Genomic DNA, 17,448 nt, shown 5'->3' with positions numbered 1-17,448 from the left:
AGCTATAGCAGGATTCTAGAGCTCAAAATTATACCCCCCCAACCAAGTGCACAAACACTAAATGCAAGTGTACTAAACACCTGAATGGAAGGGCTGGTACTGCTGTTACCAAAACCCTAATGTTTGTTTCCTTTACATATTGAGAATGAGAGTGCTTCTTAGTATCCATGTAAATTTTCCAAAAATGGGTTTACCATAAGATCAATAATGAGTCTTATTGTAAAATTCTGTCCTGTACAGAATGTTTATGATACATCTTCACACTTGATGGAAAAAAAACTCAGAAAACTGCCAAATTACCAGGCTAAGATTAGCACCTCACTTCCACAGTTACATTCTGAAGTGATGTATCTGGCAAAGAATAGGAAAAGCATGAAACAATATAAGATGAGACATCATCTGACTCAGTCATAGGATATAAAAAAAGAGGGTATGTTAGTTAGTACTTCCACTGTTTTATAAGATTTTATTAATCTTTCATTTACAATAAATAAAGAATACAACACAGATATGATTCCATCACTAAAAATAACTGCATGAATGCTACTGCTTCCCAGAAAGTTTCAACATAACCCAGAGATACAAAGTTACGTTTGTTTGTAAACTGGCTCTACCACCTCTCATTTCTTCAAGACTAAGCCTTAATGGAAACAAAAACCAGACCAAAACAAAAACCACTTTCTGAAGTTAAGCTTCCACTTTTATAACTGATTTCTTCCAAATATCAGCCTAGTAAACTAAGATTCATAGGCTTTTAAAGCATAAAAATACCCTTTAAAAACCACCACCAAAACCCTCAAGAAACCAAGTCTTGTCAAAGGATTTTCTTTTTCAAAAAGGCTTTGTGTCAGAGAATCATTTCAGCATAGATTTACTTAATGTTATTTTCTCAACTAGTTATCTTATATAATTCCTTGGAATGCCCAGGAGTTTTAAAACAATAAAGATACAAGCTAGTAATCAATATCAGTTTGCAGCTTTTCTGCAAGTCTTTCATGTCCAGACAAGTATTGAAAAACCCCAGCTCAAGTCAAAGGGCATCACTAAGCAACAGTAGGTATTAGTCACATTGCTCTCCAAGAAGCACTTCCAAGTCAAGCCAGACGCAAGCTCGTGAGCATTAGAATTAGCCTAAGTTTCACAAGTGTAAGACGTTATACCTCTTATAGCAAAAATTAAAAGAACATTTATCAGAAACAAATCATCTTCTCAATCATTCCCATGTAACAATCTCTATACATTCAACACCACCCAGAGAGCTTGATTACAGTCTAATGCTGTTAAACAAAAGCACTCTGCTAGAATTGGCTGACACTGAGGAACCCTGTGCCTACTGGCTGAGAAATAAATACCCATGACTTCAGGGGAAAGTCACCATCTCATGTTTAACACATTCCTCAGGCTGCTGCTTCGTATCAGAGCTGAGCTAAAACTTGCTGCCACATACACAATCTGTCCTGCTCCACCTCTGCTTCCCCTTGCGCCAACTCAAGGCACAGCTGACTTTTCAATGTGCCAGTTCAGGCAGCTACATCAGTAGAAAACCATTCGCTCCTTTCTGTATGGTCAGGGTAAGTTTTCGAAAGAAAGTCAAGTAAATGTTTACCTCTGCCAAAGAGGCCGTTCCCTCATGTCCCCCAAGTCATGATGACACCAACTTACTGAGCTGGCTCTGATGCTCACACAGCCAATAAGGCAGTTCTGCAGGCATACCCGGCAGAAAACACAAGAACTCAACAAAAAGGACATTTCCTGACAGTTTAGCAAGTTGACTCACTGAGTTGGGCTAGTTATTGCCAAACCTGCAGCTAGGAAGAGCCAAGGACTGCATGAGCAACTGCTCCTTTCAGTGGGCACTCCCTGATCCATCAGGTGTGCTGCAACATGAAATCCGTGACAAGTTGCATGGCTAGTATGGAGAAAAATGGCTGGTGGAAAATACTACCAGGTACTAGAAAGAAAACTCCAGATCAACAACTGGAAACCAGGATACAGTTGAAGGATATACTTGAAACAAAACTATATAACCAAGAACAGCTTTCAGTAACTGTTTCGTGAGAATTTATCCTACATCCTGCCACTAGCCAGAATATCGAGCACTCGCACAGCTTAATACCAGCTCTTCAAAGAAATTTTTCTTTGTTGGAAGTTGTTCAGATCATGCCCTTTCTGGAAGAAGTATTCTGACCAGTCAGTACAAGAGTACACAGTTCAATCCACATTCTCTTTCCTTTGGTTAATATTTTTAATTTTGGTAAAATGAAACAATCCCAAGTAATTCTCTCATACTTGGAGGCTGGAAAAAGGGATAGCAAAAACTGTGTTTGAGTTAAATAAAACCATATGTTAGAATAACAACTAAAAAATACTGTGGATAAGGCTAAGTTCATTCAAGTGACTTTAACTACAAGATGACTGTTAAACCAATTTAAACTGAGAAAACACTTTCTAAAATTCCACATTTAAGTAAGACTTTGAAAGAGCAATTTACAAAAGAAGACAGTGTAAAAAATTTACTTCTTTTCATCTTTGTAATCCACAAAAAGCCTCATTTTTGGAAGCTAAAGTGGACCACTTACTTAGTAAAGGCTTAGTCAGCATCAAACCTATGAAAGTGATTAAAACATTTTCACTCTTAGGAGTGTAGTAAAAATAAAAATAGCCAACACTTTTATTAAAAACTGACATAAAAGCAAACATATCACCAGTGAATTGGTGGTGTGTTTCCACACGCCAAATTCGTTGTTTAAGAGGTATCTGGGATGATTTTACATCAAAATAGAGCACGTTAGGTCCATACAGAATGAGTCCCTTTCTAAACGGCTAGCTTCTTCCCGAGAAGGTTGCAAATGAAAAGCAGGTAACCTCATGTAAGGAACCAGTCTCCCAGCAGAGGTCTAAACTAAGAGGATTACAGGGTCAAAATTCCAGCAGATGGAGAAAGGTTTTATCTGCACATTAAAGAGGCACAGGAACTCTTAGGTAACGATTTAATTATAGAAAAAAGAACAGTTTCTCAGGCACTCAGACTTCCAAGTTGAAATTCTTCACTTTGTTTTCATACTTGCAAATGTCTACACTGCAGTCAGCTGCTCAGCAGAATATATTAACACATGCAGAGCTCCGTCCTGCTGCAGCTAGAACACTTCCCGTACCTTCCAGGCAGCAGAAATGGAGGCAGAGTATTTTGACAAACTACTAGCCTAATTAAAGATGATGAAAGCAAGATGTCCAGGTTGAAAGCTGTATCTCAAAGAACTAGGGAATGTCATGAGAGCAAAATGCTCACTATGAGGCACTTGCACCCTTCTACTGTTTTATAAAAAAAGCAGAATTCAGCTGGGCAGGAGAGACATGGGTAACAGTTCTTCTTATGTAACTATCAGCTACTTTATTTCATCTTATGTAACACAAATCCACATAATAATCTTTTCACAGCATCAGTCAATGGTTTTGTTTAAAGAAGCATTAAGCTAGTTCTGTTTTCCTTCTGTTACCTTTTTCAAGTCGCATTCAAACTCCGTAGGCCTGTGTGAAAAGTCAGTTAAAAAAGCAGCACAGATAACATCTGAATGCTCTCTCACCAACGAGAAACAACTACATATGGGGTATTTCATCTTGGAAAGAAAGCATGGAAAAGTTCAGGTATTTCTTCTAGCCTTTCCCCACTTTACAACTGGTATTGCATAATCAAGTAAGGTATTTAGATATAGTGTAAAAGCAGCAGTCATTCTGTCCAGAATCTTCTCCTCCAGTGACTTCCCAGCTGAACAAACCTATTTATAAAACCAACCAGGAACAACAGGAAATAGCACCATAAGGATTATATAAGATTATGAGACACTATTATTAAGGTATATTTTTGCTGACAGAAATGTCTTAGTTTTGTTTAAGTAAGTGCTTTTACTCTGACATTTACATCACTAGCATGTGCCTATTATTACTAACAATGCTCAGGCAAGATGCAGATTTTCATTCTGGGCTTCAATACATGAAAAATAAATGTCTTATGTGATCAGTGAACTACTCTAACTGCAGGAACTTCACAGTTTACTCAAACATGGTAAAAAATATTTTCAGTCATCAAAATATACCAGCATAGAAATGTACCGTTCACAGTCAACAGGAAATAAGGAACATCTAGGAAAAAAACAGAATTGTACTGTAACACTCATATATTCTTCCAACCCTTCCATACAGATGGTAAACTAAATTACCATACCCTTGGTCAGGCAAACTTATCATTTAAGCATTTTATAAAGACTAGAATGGTTTCTCCTAATGAACTCGCTAAAAATCACTGATTAATCCACTTGGATAACCAGATAACAATTCTCAAAACTGAAATGTAGTGTGCAAGATAAAAAAATGGCACTGTGATGATCCCTGGTGCAACAGTTGCTGCAATAAGAGAAAAATCTTAAAAGTAAAGGGAAGTCAAAAAACTTTATTCACACCAGAAATGCAGACTTCAATGGAATTTTCCTTTATCAAAATAACCCCATTATGGTTACTTACATCTTTGCTGTAAGAGAACTGTACAATATATATATAAATATATATTAAAAAAAAAAAAAAAAATCAACTTTTGTGCTTCCTTAATATTAATCGTCATCTTCTTCCTCTTCATCGCTGATCACGTATTTCTTATGCTTCTTACTTGCTTTGTCATCATCCTCTGCTTTTCTCTTTCCAGAAGGCTCACCTTCCTAAAGGCAAAAAAGGACAAAAATAAACCAACATACTCCAAGCTAAAATAAAAAACTCAGAAGAACAACAAAAAGACCTCAAAGTCTTTTTTGTAAGAAAAGCAAAATTATTAGTTCTAGTTTTTCCATTTCATGCTACTGTAATGCAGGACTGCTTATGTATCAGTAGTTTAAGTTCAGTCAACATCGCTACCAGTCTCAAACCTCAACCTGAGAGGGTCCATGATACAGCTGCAGATCCATTTACCTCAATGGACATGCAACCATACCTGCTTCAAACTGAACTATGGCATGGAAGTAATTTGTCTTAATCTGGATTTATGGCATGTGCAATACCATTCTCAGCAAGTCTTACGAGCATTGGTAATTCCTAGAATTTGTAGTGAATTTTTCAACATGCAGAAGCTTCCCTTCAGGGAGCCTGTGTAGCTTTGCCAAGTTTTCTGACTATTGACACTCGTATGCCCTAAATTAGAGCTACTGAAGCAAAGAAGAAATTCAGTAAGTAGGTAGGCATTTTGTTTGTTTGTTCATTTAAAAAAAACCCCAACAACCTAAACCACTCTCTGGCATAAAGGAGAAAGATTGATGAGAAACCACTAGTACCGAGAATCAACACCACAGTTTACAGTCCAAGAAATAGAATAGTTTAGCAGGCTTCAAAGAGTTGGTCAAAGGAACTCAAATCATTGAGTTAATTACCTGTTTGCAAGCAATACCATAATGACTTTTACAGGCTAGATGCCTAATTTTTAGCACCTGAATATAGAGTCAACAGGTTTATTTTTATTCCATGTCCATTTACACAAGTTCAGTTTAAATTATCCTTCCAAACAACATTTTAAATCAGAACGCTATGAAAATGTTTAATCAAACTACAAATCACTAGTTGTTAATGCAAAACTTACCAATTTTGACATGAAGAACAAGTGGTAACTCAATTATTGTTTAAAAAGAAGAGTATCTTTACAAATACCCTCAGGTCTAAGTAACCTCATCCCTTTTTCCATTTGTTGGGTTTGGTTTTGCTTTTGGGGATTTTTTTGTTTTGGTTTAAGCAACACATATTACTTGATTTTAAGCAGCAGCAAAGATTGAGTTTCAGAACTTTAATGAATTATTAGAGTTCCAGAACTCTAACGATTAGTTTTTTATTCAAAGCATTTTATTCTATATTAACATGTTAAGTTAGTACAGTGAGAATCTCAGTTAGGAAGGAATTTTAAGCATGGAAAACAGAAATTAGTAAGGGTGGGAATCTCAATGACAGCTTCTTCCTCATAACAAGCATTCTCTTGTAATCTAGCTAGGCTATTGTTAAATGATTCATCTTCCTCTTTAGCAGAATATCCCCATTAACTACAGTAACAGTAAAACTACTTGCCACGTGGTGATAATTATTATTATTAACAACAGATTGACATTTTCAATAATGGTAACAAATTGTTATCAGAACAAAGATTTGTGCTGTGTTGTTGACTGACAGCACATAAAAGCAAGTCTGTGTACTGTGTACAAGGAAGCCCGTGTTTCACATATGCAGATACATATTACAAATACCATACTTCCTACGTGGTGCCTGAAAGTAAGCAGTTATACATCACTGGTTTTTTTCTGTAATGCTGTAGCACCCCTCCGTGGCCCTGATGGGAATGTTACCTTTAAATCATATAATTTTAAAATGGAGGCTATTGCTCCTCAAGCAGCAGAGAAATGCTGTTGACCAGACCTTTTCTTCTGAGAGACTGGAATTGCAAAGTCCTGACATTGCTATATCATGAACTAGCAACTAGCAGTGTCTTATAAATAAACAATTCAATTTCTACTAACAAACACTAACAGACCTCACAAAATTACAGTTTTGTATACATGCCTCACTATGGCTCTCTCCAGGATTACTGTCATATTTTCTGAAATACTACATTTTCCTCAATGTATAATAAAAAGCCAGAATCTATGTCTTTAAAAGAAAAAACTAATTTTTACTTCTGCTTCATATTACAATCCTATTAGTGCAAATACTCAGCTGACAGTGTAAGAGGAGTAGCGTCACAGCAGCAAGAACATGCATTCAGAATGTAATAAACGTAAAACAGTCTGGGACATAGGACATGCCTCCTGAGAAGTTTACAGGAAGCACAGTACAGAAATGAAAATGAGAGCAAACTTAGTCCTTCAAAAATTAAGATTTCTTGCATTATAGAGGTATGTGTCATACTGAAAACTATGTCCTACATCCTATATTGGTCATTTAAACACAACTTTGGAATTTCAGCAGCTGTGATTACAGAAGTCTGACATGCAGTCATTCACTAGAAGGACACATAGCAAGCTATGCTGCAGAATTACTCTTTTTAAGAAGAAAAGGATGTTTTACTATGGAAGCCTCTAAAATTCAAGAATCAGGTTCTAGCCATTTCAGCAGCTATTAGAGTAGCATGCTAGATATGACTGTAGGAAATGAACTGAAAGAAATCTTAGGGCAATCTCTAAAATAATTTACAGTTAAAATAATCTCTTAAAGGAAATGGTGATGTAAAGCATTAAATAATATTCCATAAGCTTACACTGACCTACTCAAACTTCCTTTTTTAAACTTCTGCATGATATTCTATGCATAAACTTCTAAATAAAATATAATTTACAGTAAAACAGGACAGGAAGATTTATCAAACTAGCCTGCCAGTGTAAAAACATCTCTCTCAACCTACAAAGTAGTAACAAGAACCTATTGAGCTAAGTTAGTTTGTATTTATTATTCTGCCACATCAGTGAAGGTGGCTATCAGCAGAGCTCAGGTGTGACCAAACTACCACTCCTAAGCCATACCTGGCTTGAGAGAAATATAAGCACAGCTGCAACTCAGGGCTGCACTATATTGATCAACAGCAAGACTACAGTAATGCAGAACTGGTGATGTCTAAAAGAAAGCAAACTAATGCACTACTAAAACCAAGTAGGCCAAACACCTGACCCAACCCAATTCCCTCTTGAACAGGGCAGTGGGAAGCCAGGGAGCCAGCGTCAATTACCATTTGTCATTAATTCCAAAATCCCCTCTTCTTTCAGCTTCCCAAGGCACACAGTAAATGTCCTATGGCTCTTTGCCACAAAAGCATTTTACAGTGAGGAGCAAGGGTCAGGAAAATAGACTACACAGGTATAGCTGATATAGGACAGAGTCCACGTACTTCCTGGTTCCACTTCCACCACTGGATGAAAATAGTTAAACAAACTAAACCTCAAGATGTGATATACACAAAGATTCATTTGCTTATACCCAGCAGTGATAAATTACAAACCAGTAAAACACAATTTTAGAAGAGGAAACAGCACTAGTGCTGTAGCTAACAGTTAACTTGATCATGGCCTAATGTTTAGGATGATGCTTGGGTGATGGATAACGTCTATTTAGCAATGGACGTTAATGCTTTTTAACCGAGTTTTTTAACTCTTCTGTTTAAAAACAGCAGAAATACTACGTGAAAATGCTTCCGCTATTTCCATAATAAACAGGAGAGGACCATGTAACTTAGGAGACAACACTGCCCTAGGATTCCAATATTAAGTCTTACTCCTTGCATAATTTTGGTAAAGTCATTTTACATAACTCTGTATAAATTTTTCCATCTTTAAACCAGCAATAACAATAGTGACCTCCTTTGGGAATCACTCATGTCTATGAACTAAAGCAGTGTATAAGAAATTGGTGATTAATGACCATGGAAAGCATGCCAAGTTAAATAATACATTCATCACGGCATAAATGAAACTACGAAAGTCTCAGCTTTAAAAACTCGATTAACTGCAGGAAATGTTCCTGACTGAAAATGAGTTGCTTAAGAACGAAATCCTTTTCTTACCTCATCACTAGTAAGTTTCTTTGCCTTGAGTAGTCTTTGTGTTTTATCTTCATCTGAGCCTTCATCACTGTCAGAAGAGTAGATTCTAGCACGTTCCTCTACAGAGAAAAATGAAAAGACAAATACTTACCTTTATCTGAAACTGGTGAGGAAGACAAAATATCAAAAATAATTCTCTTACATTTAGTCCCACAAAAAGCTGGCAGAATCTAACTCCAGAGTAAACAAAAACTTATACCAACTGAATTCACGTCTCCTCACGTATCAAATCAAGTGGCAAAATAAAATACAATCTTACTAGGACTCTCCTGTGAAATTATTCCATCTGAATCACACAGGGCCTACTTATGTGCTGTTAAGGTTTATTATTACCTCTGATGCCACCTTTGTATCTGTTTTTGATAGCTGCTAGACTGATTGCATCATCTCCCTCATCCTCTTCATCATAGCGATCGGGTTCTAAATAATTTGCACTCAGACCACGCTGATGCTGCTTCTCCCGCATTCTTCGCTGCTGAGATTCTCTACGAATGGAAGCTCTTAATCTCTCCTCTTCTTTCTGTCCAAAGAAAGAAGCAATATATAAAGATTGAGAAGGAAAAAAAAAAAAAAACCCCAAACAAAAATACCCAAACCAACTCAACAGCAACTTGTATTCTACTGTAGCTTTTGAAATAATTTCACAGCAGTGTAAAGATTGTACACATTCTGGTTTTTTTTGTGATCTGTAAGGTTAAGCAAACCACACCCGTGGCTAACAACTCTTGTATATAACTCCAGAATACGCTCTGTTTTTCATAAAGTCATAACATGTTCAGCTATATTACAGTTGTGATTTTTTAGATTAAATCAGAACATAAAAGAGTTCCACACCACAATACCTTAATCATTTCTGTGCGCTGAGACTCTGGATCGCGACCTGCCATTGGCAAAATACGAATTTTCTGGGTCTTTGAACATCTATCTGCCAGAGACAGAGTCATCTTCCTGTGAGTGGCACTGTCTGTAGAGTGTGGCCTGTTAAAAAATTGCTATGGGTTAAATACTTCTTCAAGGGACATACCCATTTTTGAAGGGCAACAGTAGGGCCTGCATCCTTAAGATTTCACAGATTCATCTGCACAAAAGTAAAAGCATCATCTTTTTTTTTTTTTTTTTTAAATTTATTTAGGTGCATTGTAACAGCTACCGGAGACATCAATTACTCTCTCAGCAAACCATCGGTAGTCCGTTACAAACCTAAATAATCATCTTTACACTTCACATCAATATCCCAAGACGTAATCATCATCTTGATAGCAACTTTTCATCAGAAGAAAGGTTAATTTCAGGCAATATTAATATTCTTCCTGATTCAGATGAGGAATTGCACTTAAAAAGGCAAATTAAAATATATATAAAAAAATACATGTAGCCTACATATAGCAGTAAATGGCATATTAACCTTTCAAACTGGGACACCTAATTTAAGAAGAATCTTACTGAAATACTGACTTTGGGAAGTAGCGCATTCTTATTAAACAGTTAAGCTCTGAGTGTTTACGAATTGGTATCTCTAATCTTTGTGTACTAGTTACAACACTTAATTGCAAAAGTAGTATCAACATTTGCTAAAGAATAGCATGTTTACCTGAAGGTTAACTTTGTCTTGAAAACAGCCTGTCCTTGTAGACCTGTCCCTTGTCTGATAAACAAATGGTTGTGATCTCCCTGTAGTGGCGCCTTGTACACATCGAAGACCTCATTGCCCAAGTGGAGAGACATGCTTAAAAGATAGTCATATATCAGTTATTTGATAGAGCTACTACAGCCTATTTTTTGCTTCATTTATAAATAGAGAAAGCCTTCACATTTCCTTTTTATATATAGCCGACAATTATATTTCAATCTCAACTAAGCAGAGCATAAAATTTTCAAAGCACTGAGACTAAAATAATTTCTGCAAGTGCAGAACTGACATCAAAGTTTGTTGACCTTCCAATTTTGCACGCCATGGCATTGCACTGTAAGAACGACTGTATTCCTTCAATAACAAAAAATCCAAACTAACCTTCCATCTGACCATTTGACTATTCGAGCATTACTTTCTCTGATCTCATTCCCTTCCTCATCACGTCGCATCCGCCATCGTATTGTGTTTTCTACCTGTGGGGAAAAAAACCCAAACCACTTTTTCTAACTCATAGTAAGGAATACTGTGGTAAAATATACGCTATATAGGTCAAGAATTACCATTAGAAAGGCTAGATAATTTGCTGCATGATGCAAAGAAATGAAGGTGAAAGGTATTGCTTTTATGGGTGAAATGCAGCTGTCAAGCTTTTTTTTACTTTATTACTAAAACGGATCAACTTTCCTCAGTGCTGAACTGGTCCACACTTTCATAATCTGAACCACAACTCAAAACACCATTCTAAAATACCTGAAATAGACTTTGAAGAAATGTGGCTAGATGATTGTAAAAGAGAAAAGGGAAATTAACATTATACCTTAAGCTTTAACCTAGTTCTACCCTCTTCATCAAGCATCTCCTCATCTTCAAATTCATCTTCATAATATTGGGGATCAAAAGGTCTGCAATAAATTAATTAATACAGTCTTTATTCTTCTAAAAATTAATCCAGATTATTCTAGAGTTGTGCAACATAACAGGTGCTTGAACAGTTTAAATTATACACTGCACACAACAGTAGGCACTGCAGCTGTGAGACAGCCATGTCTGCAGTAATGTAATTTACTGCACTGGTTCTACACCACAGGAGGCCTACCCAAGTGTCTTCACTACCATCGATTACAGCCACTTTAACATTCAGACCCTCTAAATGGCTCTAGCTAAAGAAAGCAAGTCTGCCTCAGAAAATACTTTTTCCTTAGTATCAGGATGATGAGGTCAGGGTTAAGTCTGGAACAAAACATATACAATACTGTACAGAGAAAATAAAGAAAAATTATCATATTATAAGTGTAGTGAATTAGGGATTTTCTAATAGCACAATCATTGTAATTTTTTTATTGACTCTCAAAACCAACCAAAGGAAAAAGAAAATGAGATTGTTTTTCCTCTCTTCCTTCAAAAAACCTGACAATTAGGGTGGGAGTGAGTGGGGGAAGGCCATTCCCTAGCCTCCTTCCTAATAGTTTCCAGGGTGCTGCAAGGGAATGAAGCGCTTAACAGACTCTGCTACTGTACAATTCTATTTTCAGTCCTGTCTGACCCCCAAAGATCCCCAGGACTTCTCTCACAGATTACAGCCACTAACCAGATTCTTAACAGTTCTCTCCCGAAACAGACTATAGCATGGAAGCCAGGAAGAATGATTTAACTAACATATAACAGAAACAATGCTACACTGCCAGCTAACAAAACAGTATTAAACAATGCAATAAAGTTGCTTAACAAAACGCTCGAAGAGACGGATTTAGCAGCAATTTGCTAGAAGTGCTGAAGGTAGGCTTTAGGGCCAAACCTAACATCACAAACAACTCTACTAATTTATTTTGTTTCTCCTTATGAATTCCAGAAAATTTCTTTATCTTGGGTTAGGTAAATAGGAAAATGAGTAACCAGCCTCTTCATAAATAGTACACTTAGCACACAAATTAAAAAGGGCTTATTCCAAAATTCAAAATGATGTTTTTATCACTCAAAGTGCATAAAGATACCGTGCATTTGGCTTTCACACCTCTGAGAGCCTGAACCTGTGTTTAAAATTCAACTGATAGCATGTGCTTTCAATTAAATTATATTTTTGTTTGTTTTTAAAGACAAAAAGGTTTTCAACCAAGCTGAAACCCAAGCTCATAAGAAAATTACTCAGCACCTGATTAGATAACAACAATAAGCATTACTATTGACTGATCACAACCAAAAGTGCATCTTAATGTCAACCATGTTAAATATGGCCAACATATTTAATTGTATTACTAAACCAAAAGCAATATAGGGAAACGCTAAAAAACCCTTATCATGTATTTAACATGCAGTTACCTGGGCTCCACGCTAAGGAAGTTGGGCAGCTTCACAAAATACAAATCATTGCCCAAGTCTGTGTTTACTTTTGGTATTTCTACCTCTATTCTAGTCTCTGGAATAGGCTCTTCTTCCTGCTGTTCTTGACTCAGTCCATTCTCATCCTAATGAAAAAAGGAGAATAGGAGCATAAGTGAAAAACATCTATCTGGCTACTGTTGCTCTAACAAGCACATTTTGCTTAAAGAAATGTCATCCATATGCAAAGGGAGAGATCAGGCAGCTTTGGGAAAAAGAACTTGCACATTTTCAGTGTGTCATGGTTTAACCACAGCCAGCAACTAAGCACCACGCAGCCACTCACTCACTTGCCCCCCACCCAGTGGGATGGGAGAGGGAATCGGCAAAAAAAAAAAGAAAAAAGTAAAACTTGTGGGTTAAGAACAGTTTAATAGAACAGAAAAGAAGAAACTAATAATGATAATGGTAACACTAATAAAATGACAATAGTAATAATAAAAGGATTGGAATATGCAAGTGATGCACAATGCAATTGCTCACCACCCACCAACCGATGATGCCCAGTTAGTCCCTGAGCGGTGATCCCCGCCAGGCCAACTCCCCCCAGTTTATATACTGGGCATGATATCACATGGCATGGAAAATTCCTTTGGCCAGTTTGGGTCAGCTGCCCTGGCTGTGTCCCCTCACAACTTTATGTGCCCCTCCAGCCTTCTCGCTGGCTGGGCATGAGAAGCTGAAGAATCCTTGGCTTAGTATAAACACTACTTAGCAACAATTGAAAACATCAGTGTGTTATCAACATTCTTCTCATACCCAACTCAAAACATAGCATGTACCAGCTACTAGGAAGACAATTAACTCTATCCCAGCTGAAACCAGAACACAGTGAAAGCAATTCAATTCAGCATTTTCATATGCCATTTAGAGTGATTTCAAATACCAGTGCAAACTCAAGAGACCAAAGACAGCAAGGAGACAGCAAAGCAGCTGACATACAGTTTTCAGCTAAGCATTGGAGAGTAAATGGGGGACAACTTTTCCCAGATTAAAAAAAAAAAAAAAAAAAAAAAGTTACATATTAACACCAAGACCCAAAATGAAAATATTTGTCAAATAGCTGTATTAAGGTACCAAACACAGCTATGACTTTGTATTTTACTTGATGACAATCAAAACTACTCATTATATTTTTTTCAAGTACAAGAAGCAGAGCAGGGATGGGTTAAGGCAGATAAACAAATCCATCTGATATTGCTATGTATAAAACTTTAATAATTCTTTTAGCTAGGGCAAAATTATCTGTAATGTTTACTTAACACCATTACTCTTTTTTTCCACTAAAATATTATCAAACTCAATCAGCCTTCTACATTTCAGAGTGGAATGGAATGTTAATAATTTCAAAAGTCAAGTCTACTCACAATGGGCTGTCCTGGGGTTGGTGGCTTGTCTTCTCCATCACTCCCTGAGGAAATGTCATCTGCACCTCCAAACAGATCCATGACATCTGCGTGCTCTTGAGCAGAAAAATTACTATTTTAAAATACGCATATATGCACACACACCCCGCTACATGCAAGCGCATTCACAAAGATTAACACATCCTTCACTTTTATTACCACTTAAAATCACCTACAAAGGTTAAAAATTGCAAAGGTTTATGAAGCATACGTTATTCTCTTATCCTGAAAAACAGTTTTTGCATGTAGTTTTAAGCTAAGGATTCAAGGTATGTTCTCCTGGAAGGGTTCTATCAAATAAGAGAATCTAGCTGAAAAATGGCAACGGAAGAATTAAGAGTATGAGACCATCCTTTACTCAAGTAAACAACTTAAATATACATAAACAGCAACTTCATTACGCATTTTGGAGGTTTTACTTCTCAGAAGAATCAACACGTCTTTCTCAGGCAGCTAAACATCACAAAAACCAGCAGAGGTTCTCTGGGCTGCTCTGATTAGAGGCACCATTTCTTAACATCTTTCAGTAAAAATGTGCAAAGCAACATTCGCAAAAGACAAGCTCTGTCTCTCACGGAGGAAACTGAAAAACTGATACAGCTAACTACAGATAATCAGCAGAAATACAGCACGTACTTCTCCACACAGAATTCTTGCTGTGCTGTTTTGTTATTTTCATGGCACTATAGTTACGACGTATAGCAAGCGCTATCAATTTTATCCAGTTCTGTAGCAGATGAATGGCGTGCTTAAGATGAGGATTAAATGAACCAAAAAGCCACAAAACAACGCCACCATTTACCTTTCTGTCCTTCTGTCTCACTGTCCACTTCTGAATCTGATGCAATCGGTTTCTTCCGCTTCATTCGCAGAACTTCATCTTCGCTATCACTGCCCCTTGCAGACTCTGTTAAGGAGCATAATTATTCTCAGCAAACTAAAAATTTTGCTCCACATATTTTAAAAATTCCTTTGTATTAATAAGTTGATTCAGATGAATAGGAATTTAAGTGCTGCATAAAAAAACTGTTATAAAGATGACTATAGTTGAAAGCTACGTGATTAATTCCTTTACATTGAAGCCTGAATCTTTTCAGGCCAATATAAACAAAACAATAAAGAGAAATCAAACCAGAAGCAAATCATTACTACTGTATTCACTCCTACCAGATTTATGCTCTTGGTCCTCCTCATCGGAGTGCTGGGCCCTTTCGTCATCATCCGAGTTCTGCATCTTCTCCTCGTCAGAAGGCTGGGCCCTTTCATCATCATCTGAGTTCTGCATCTTCTCCTCATCTGAGGCCTGTGGCCTCTCCTCATCATCAGAATTCTGCATTTTCTCCTCATCTGAGTTCTGGAGTCTTTCCTCATCATCAGATATCTGTGGCCTTTCATCTTCATCAGAGTTCTGCACTTTTTCCTCATCATCAGAGTTCTGCTGTCTCTCCTCATCATCAGAGTTCTGCTGTCTCTCCTCATCATCTGACTGATCGCTTTTGTCCTCCTTGCCCCACTTCTCATCCTCTGAATGTGCTTTTTCAGAACCATCTCCCTCTGAATGGTGACTGCCTTCATCTGACCCATGCCCGTGATCATCCTCCTCATCGTCATGAGCAGCTTCTGAAACACTGTGCTGGTCCATGTCTGACTGATCATTATCTTCGTGCTCAGAATGTCCTGAAGCTTCAGAGCGATTGTAGGATCTTTCAGAGTGGTTGTCACTCCCTGTGTGATGGGATGCCCCTTCATCCTCACTATCGTCTCCAAATAACTCCTTATTACTAGGTTTTATTGCCTCTCTGTCATCATCCTGGTCACTGTCGCTTCCAGAAGCATTACTACCAGAGCCAGCATTCTCCTGATCGGAATCAGATTCAGATCCAGAATCGGAATCTGCAAAACAAACGTCACAATTTCAAGAGTTAAAATGTCCCTACAAGAATGCAGGTAAGACGATGGGCATTGCTTTAAAAAAAAAAAAAAAACCAAACCACCACAACCAAAAACCAAACTCACCCCCAAAACCCAGAGAGAGAACCTACAGAGAGCTGTAAGAAAGAACTATAAAAGTTACCTAGAACAATAAAATAAAATGTCTACTAATAAAGGCACAGCCAATAAGAGACACAATGAAAAATGATGGATGCCACAAAAACTTTCAAACCACAAGGTATTATCTAAGATTCTAAAGTTGTAGAAAGAATAAGCAATTACACAAAAGTAAATAAAATAAAATTTAACGTAGTGCGGGCTTAAAATAGGTAAACACATACATATGGCTTATGAGATCCTACAAATCTAAAACTGTCACCGTGTCTTTAATCCAAGTCAGCCGTCTTATGTACCCTGACACGTTTGTTACAACGGAGCTACACCTGAATGCTGGGGTTGGTGAATGCCGTTTCAAGCAGGAAAAGAAAAAGGAACATCTGCCTTGAAAAATAATTTACAGTCACTGATTCAAGCACTTTAAAAATACGCAAATGACTTAAATCGGGAGGCGTCCCATCGTTTTCCACCAACCGAAATCCGAACAGCTCTAAGCAAGCACACGATTAAGCGTCGCCAAATTCAGAAGTACGCTTTGCTTTTGTTTCCCGTGACGAGTTTTCCATGGCTGCGGGGACGGAAGACAGCCGCTACAAACCGCTTTTCCGCGGAGCCCCGGCTGCGAGGCCAGGGCCTTCTGCTTCAGCGCACGGAAACGGACACCCCCCCGTCCCCCGTGGGCATTCCGAACCGCGGGCCAGCTGCACCGACGCCGTTTGCTTTGCTTTTCGGCCAGGGAAGCAGAGCTGCGAAGGAGGCCCGGGGCAGCGCCCGCCGCCTCAGCCACGCCGCCGCCGGGAGGCGGTGCGGTAACCCCTCTCCCTCTACCGCAGGCCTGCTCCCTCCCGGCGGCCGAGGGCGGGCGGCGCCCCGCCCCGCACCTTTCTGCTCAGGCTCCGAGTCGGCGTCGCTGCCGAAGAGGTCCTCCATGTCGGCCATGGCGACAGAACGGCCCCGCCGCTGCCGCGCCACGGCCGCGCGCCCACGGCCACACCGCCGGCGCTGTTCGGTGACGCAACTACGGGGCGCCGCGCGGCCCCGCCGGGCATAGGCGGGGGGGGGAAGAGCACCTCCTCTTAAAGGGGCCGCGCCCCTCAGCGGTGAGCGATGGCGGCGGCCAAGGCGTGCGGGCGGCGGCCGCCGAGGAACCGGGAAGCGTCCGTTAACGCGGGGAGCGGCGTTGCGAGAAAACAGCGAGGGCGGATTCGGTCCCAGCTCCAAGCAGACAGGCTGTCGGGGCCCCGCGCGCTCAGCTGGAGACGACGACCCCGACCCGCTGCGTCGAAGAAAGGGGCGGCCACGTCTGCGCCCTCACCGCCGCCGCCTCCCGCTGCCAAACGCGGGTGAAATCACGCTGCGCACCGCGGCGGACA

The 17,448-nt window shown here is 39.0% G+C and overlaps 1 protein-coding gene across 2 annotated transcripts; it reads right to left on the bottom strand.

The window, feature by feature from the left end:
* Positions 1-446: 446 nt before the first annotated feature.
* LEO1 (LEO1 homolog, Paf1/RNA polymerase II complex component) lies at positions 447-17,079 on the bottom strand. 2 transcript variants are annotated; one of them, XR_008238281.1, is made up of 13 exons: positions 16,957-17,055; positions 15,194-15,919; positions 14,829-14,933; positions 13,988-14,082; positions 12,561-12,706; positions 11,062-11,146; positions 10,623-10,717; positions 10,203-10,337; positions 9,454-9,589; positions 8,945-9,131; positions 8,573-8,670; positions 4,519-4,709; positions 447-3,776 (listed from the first exon to the last, which is right to left on the bottom strand). XR_008238281.1 is itself a non-coding variant. In XM_052808159.1 (12 exons), the coding sequence occupies exons 1-12, from the start codon at positions 17,012-17,014 to the stop codon at positions 4,605-4,607; spliced, it is 1,971 nt and encodes a 656-aa protein (XP_052664119.1). In that variant the 5' UTR covers positions 17,015-17,079; the 3' UTR covers positions 4,428-4,604. The 2 variants fall into 2 exon arrangements, 1 of the variants encoding a protein (XP_052664119.1); XM_052808159.1 differs by lacking the exon at positions 447-3,776 and having other exon boundaries at positions 4,428-4,709; positions 16,957-17,079.
* Between the last annotated feature and the right edge of the window lie 369 nt (positions 17,080-17,448).

Source organism: Harpia harpyja, chromosome 14 (assembly GCF_026419915.1).
Source record: "Harpia harpyja isolate bHarHar1 chromosome 14, bHarHar1 primary haplotype, whole genome shotgun sequence".
Taxonomy (NCBI): Eukaryota; Metazoa; Chordata; class Aves; order Accipitriformes; family Accipitridae; genus Harpia; species Harpia harpyja.
Note: the sequence above shows the minus strand (reverse complement) of the source record. Positions and strands in the feature narration are given on the sequence as shown.

Excerpts from the sequence above, each read along its gene's own strand:
- LEO1 (XM_052808159.1), bottom strand. The coding sequence starts at position 17,014 with ATGGCCGACATGGAGGACCTCTTCGGCAGCGACGCCGACTCGGAGCCT. Across the intron at positions 14,083-14,828 it reads TGAGACAGAAGGACAGAAAG|AGCACGCAGATGTCATGGAT; the intron begins GTAAATGGTGGC and ends TTTCTGCTCAAG. Across the intron at positions 8,671-8,944 it reads ATACAAAGGTGGCATCAGAG|AGGAACGTGCTAGAATCTAC; the intron begins GTAATAATAAAC and ends TTTTCTCTGTAG.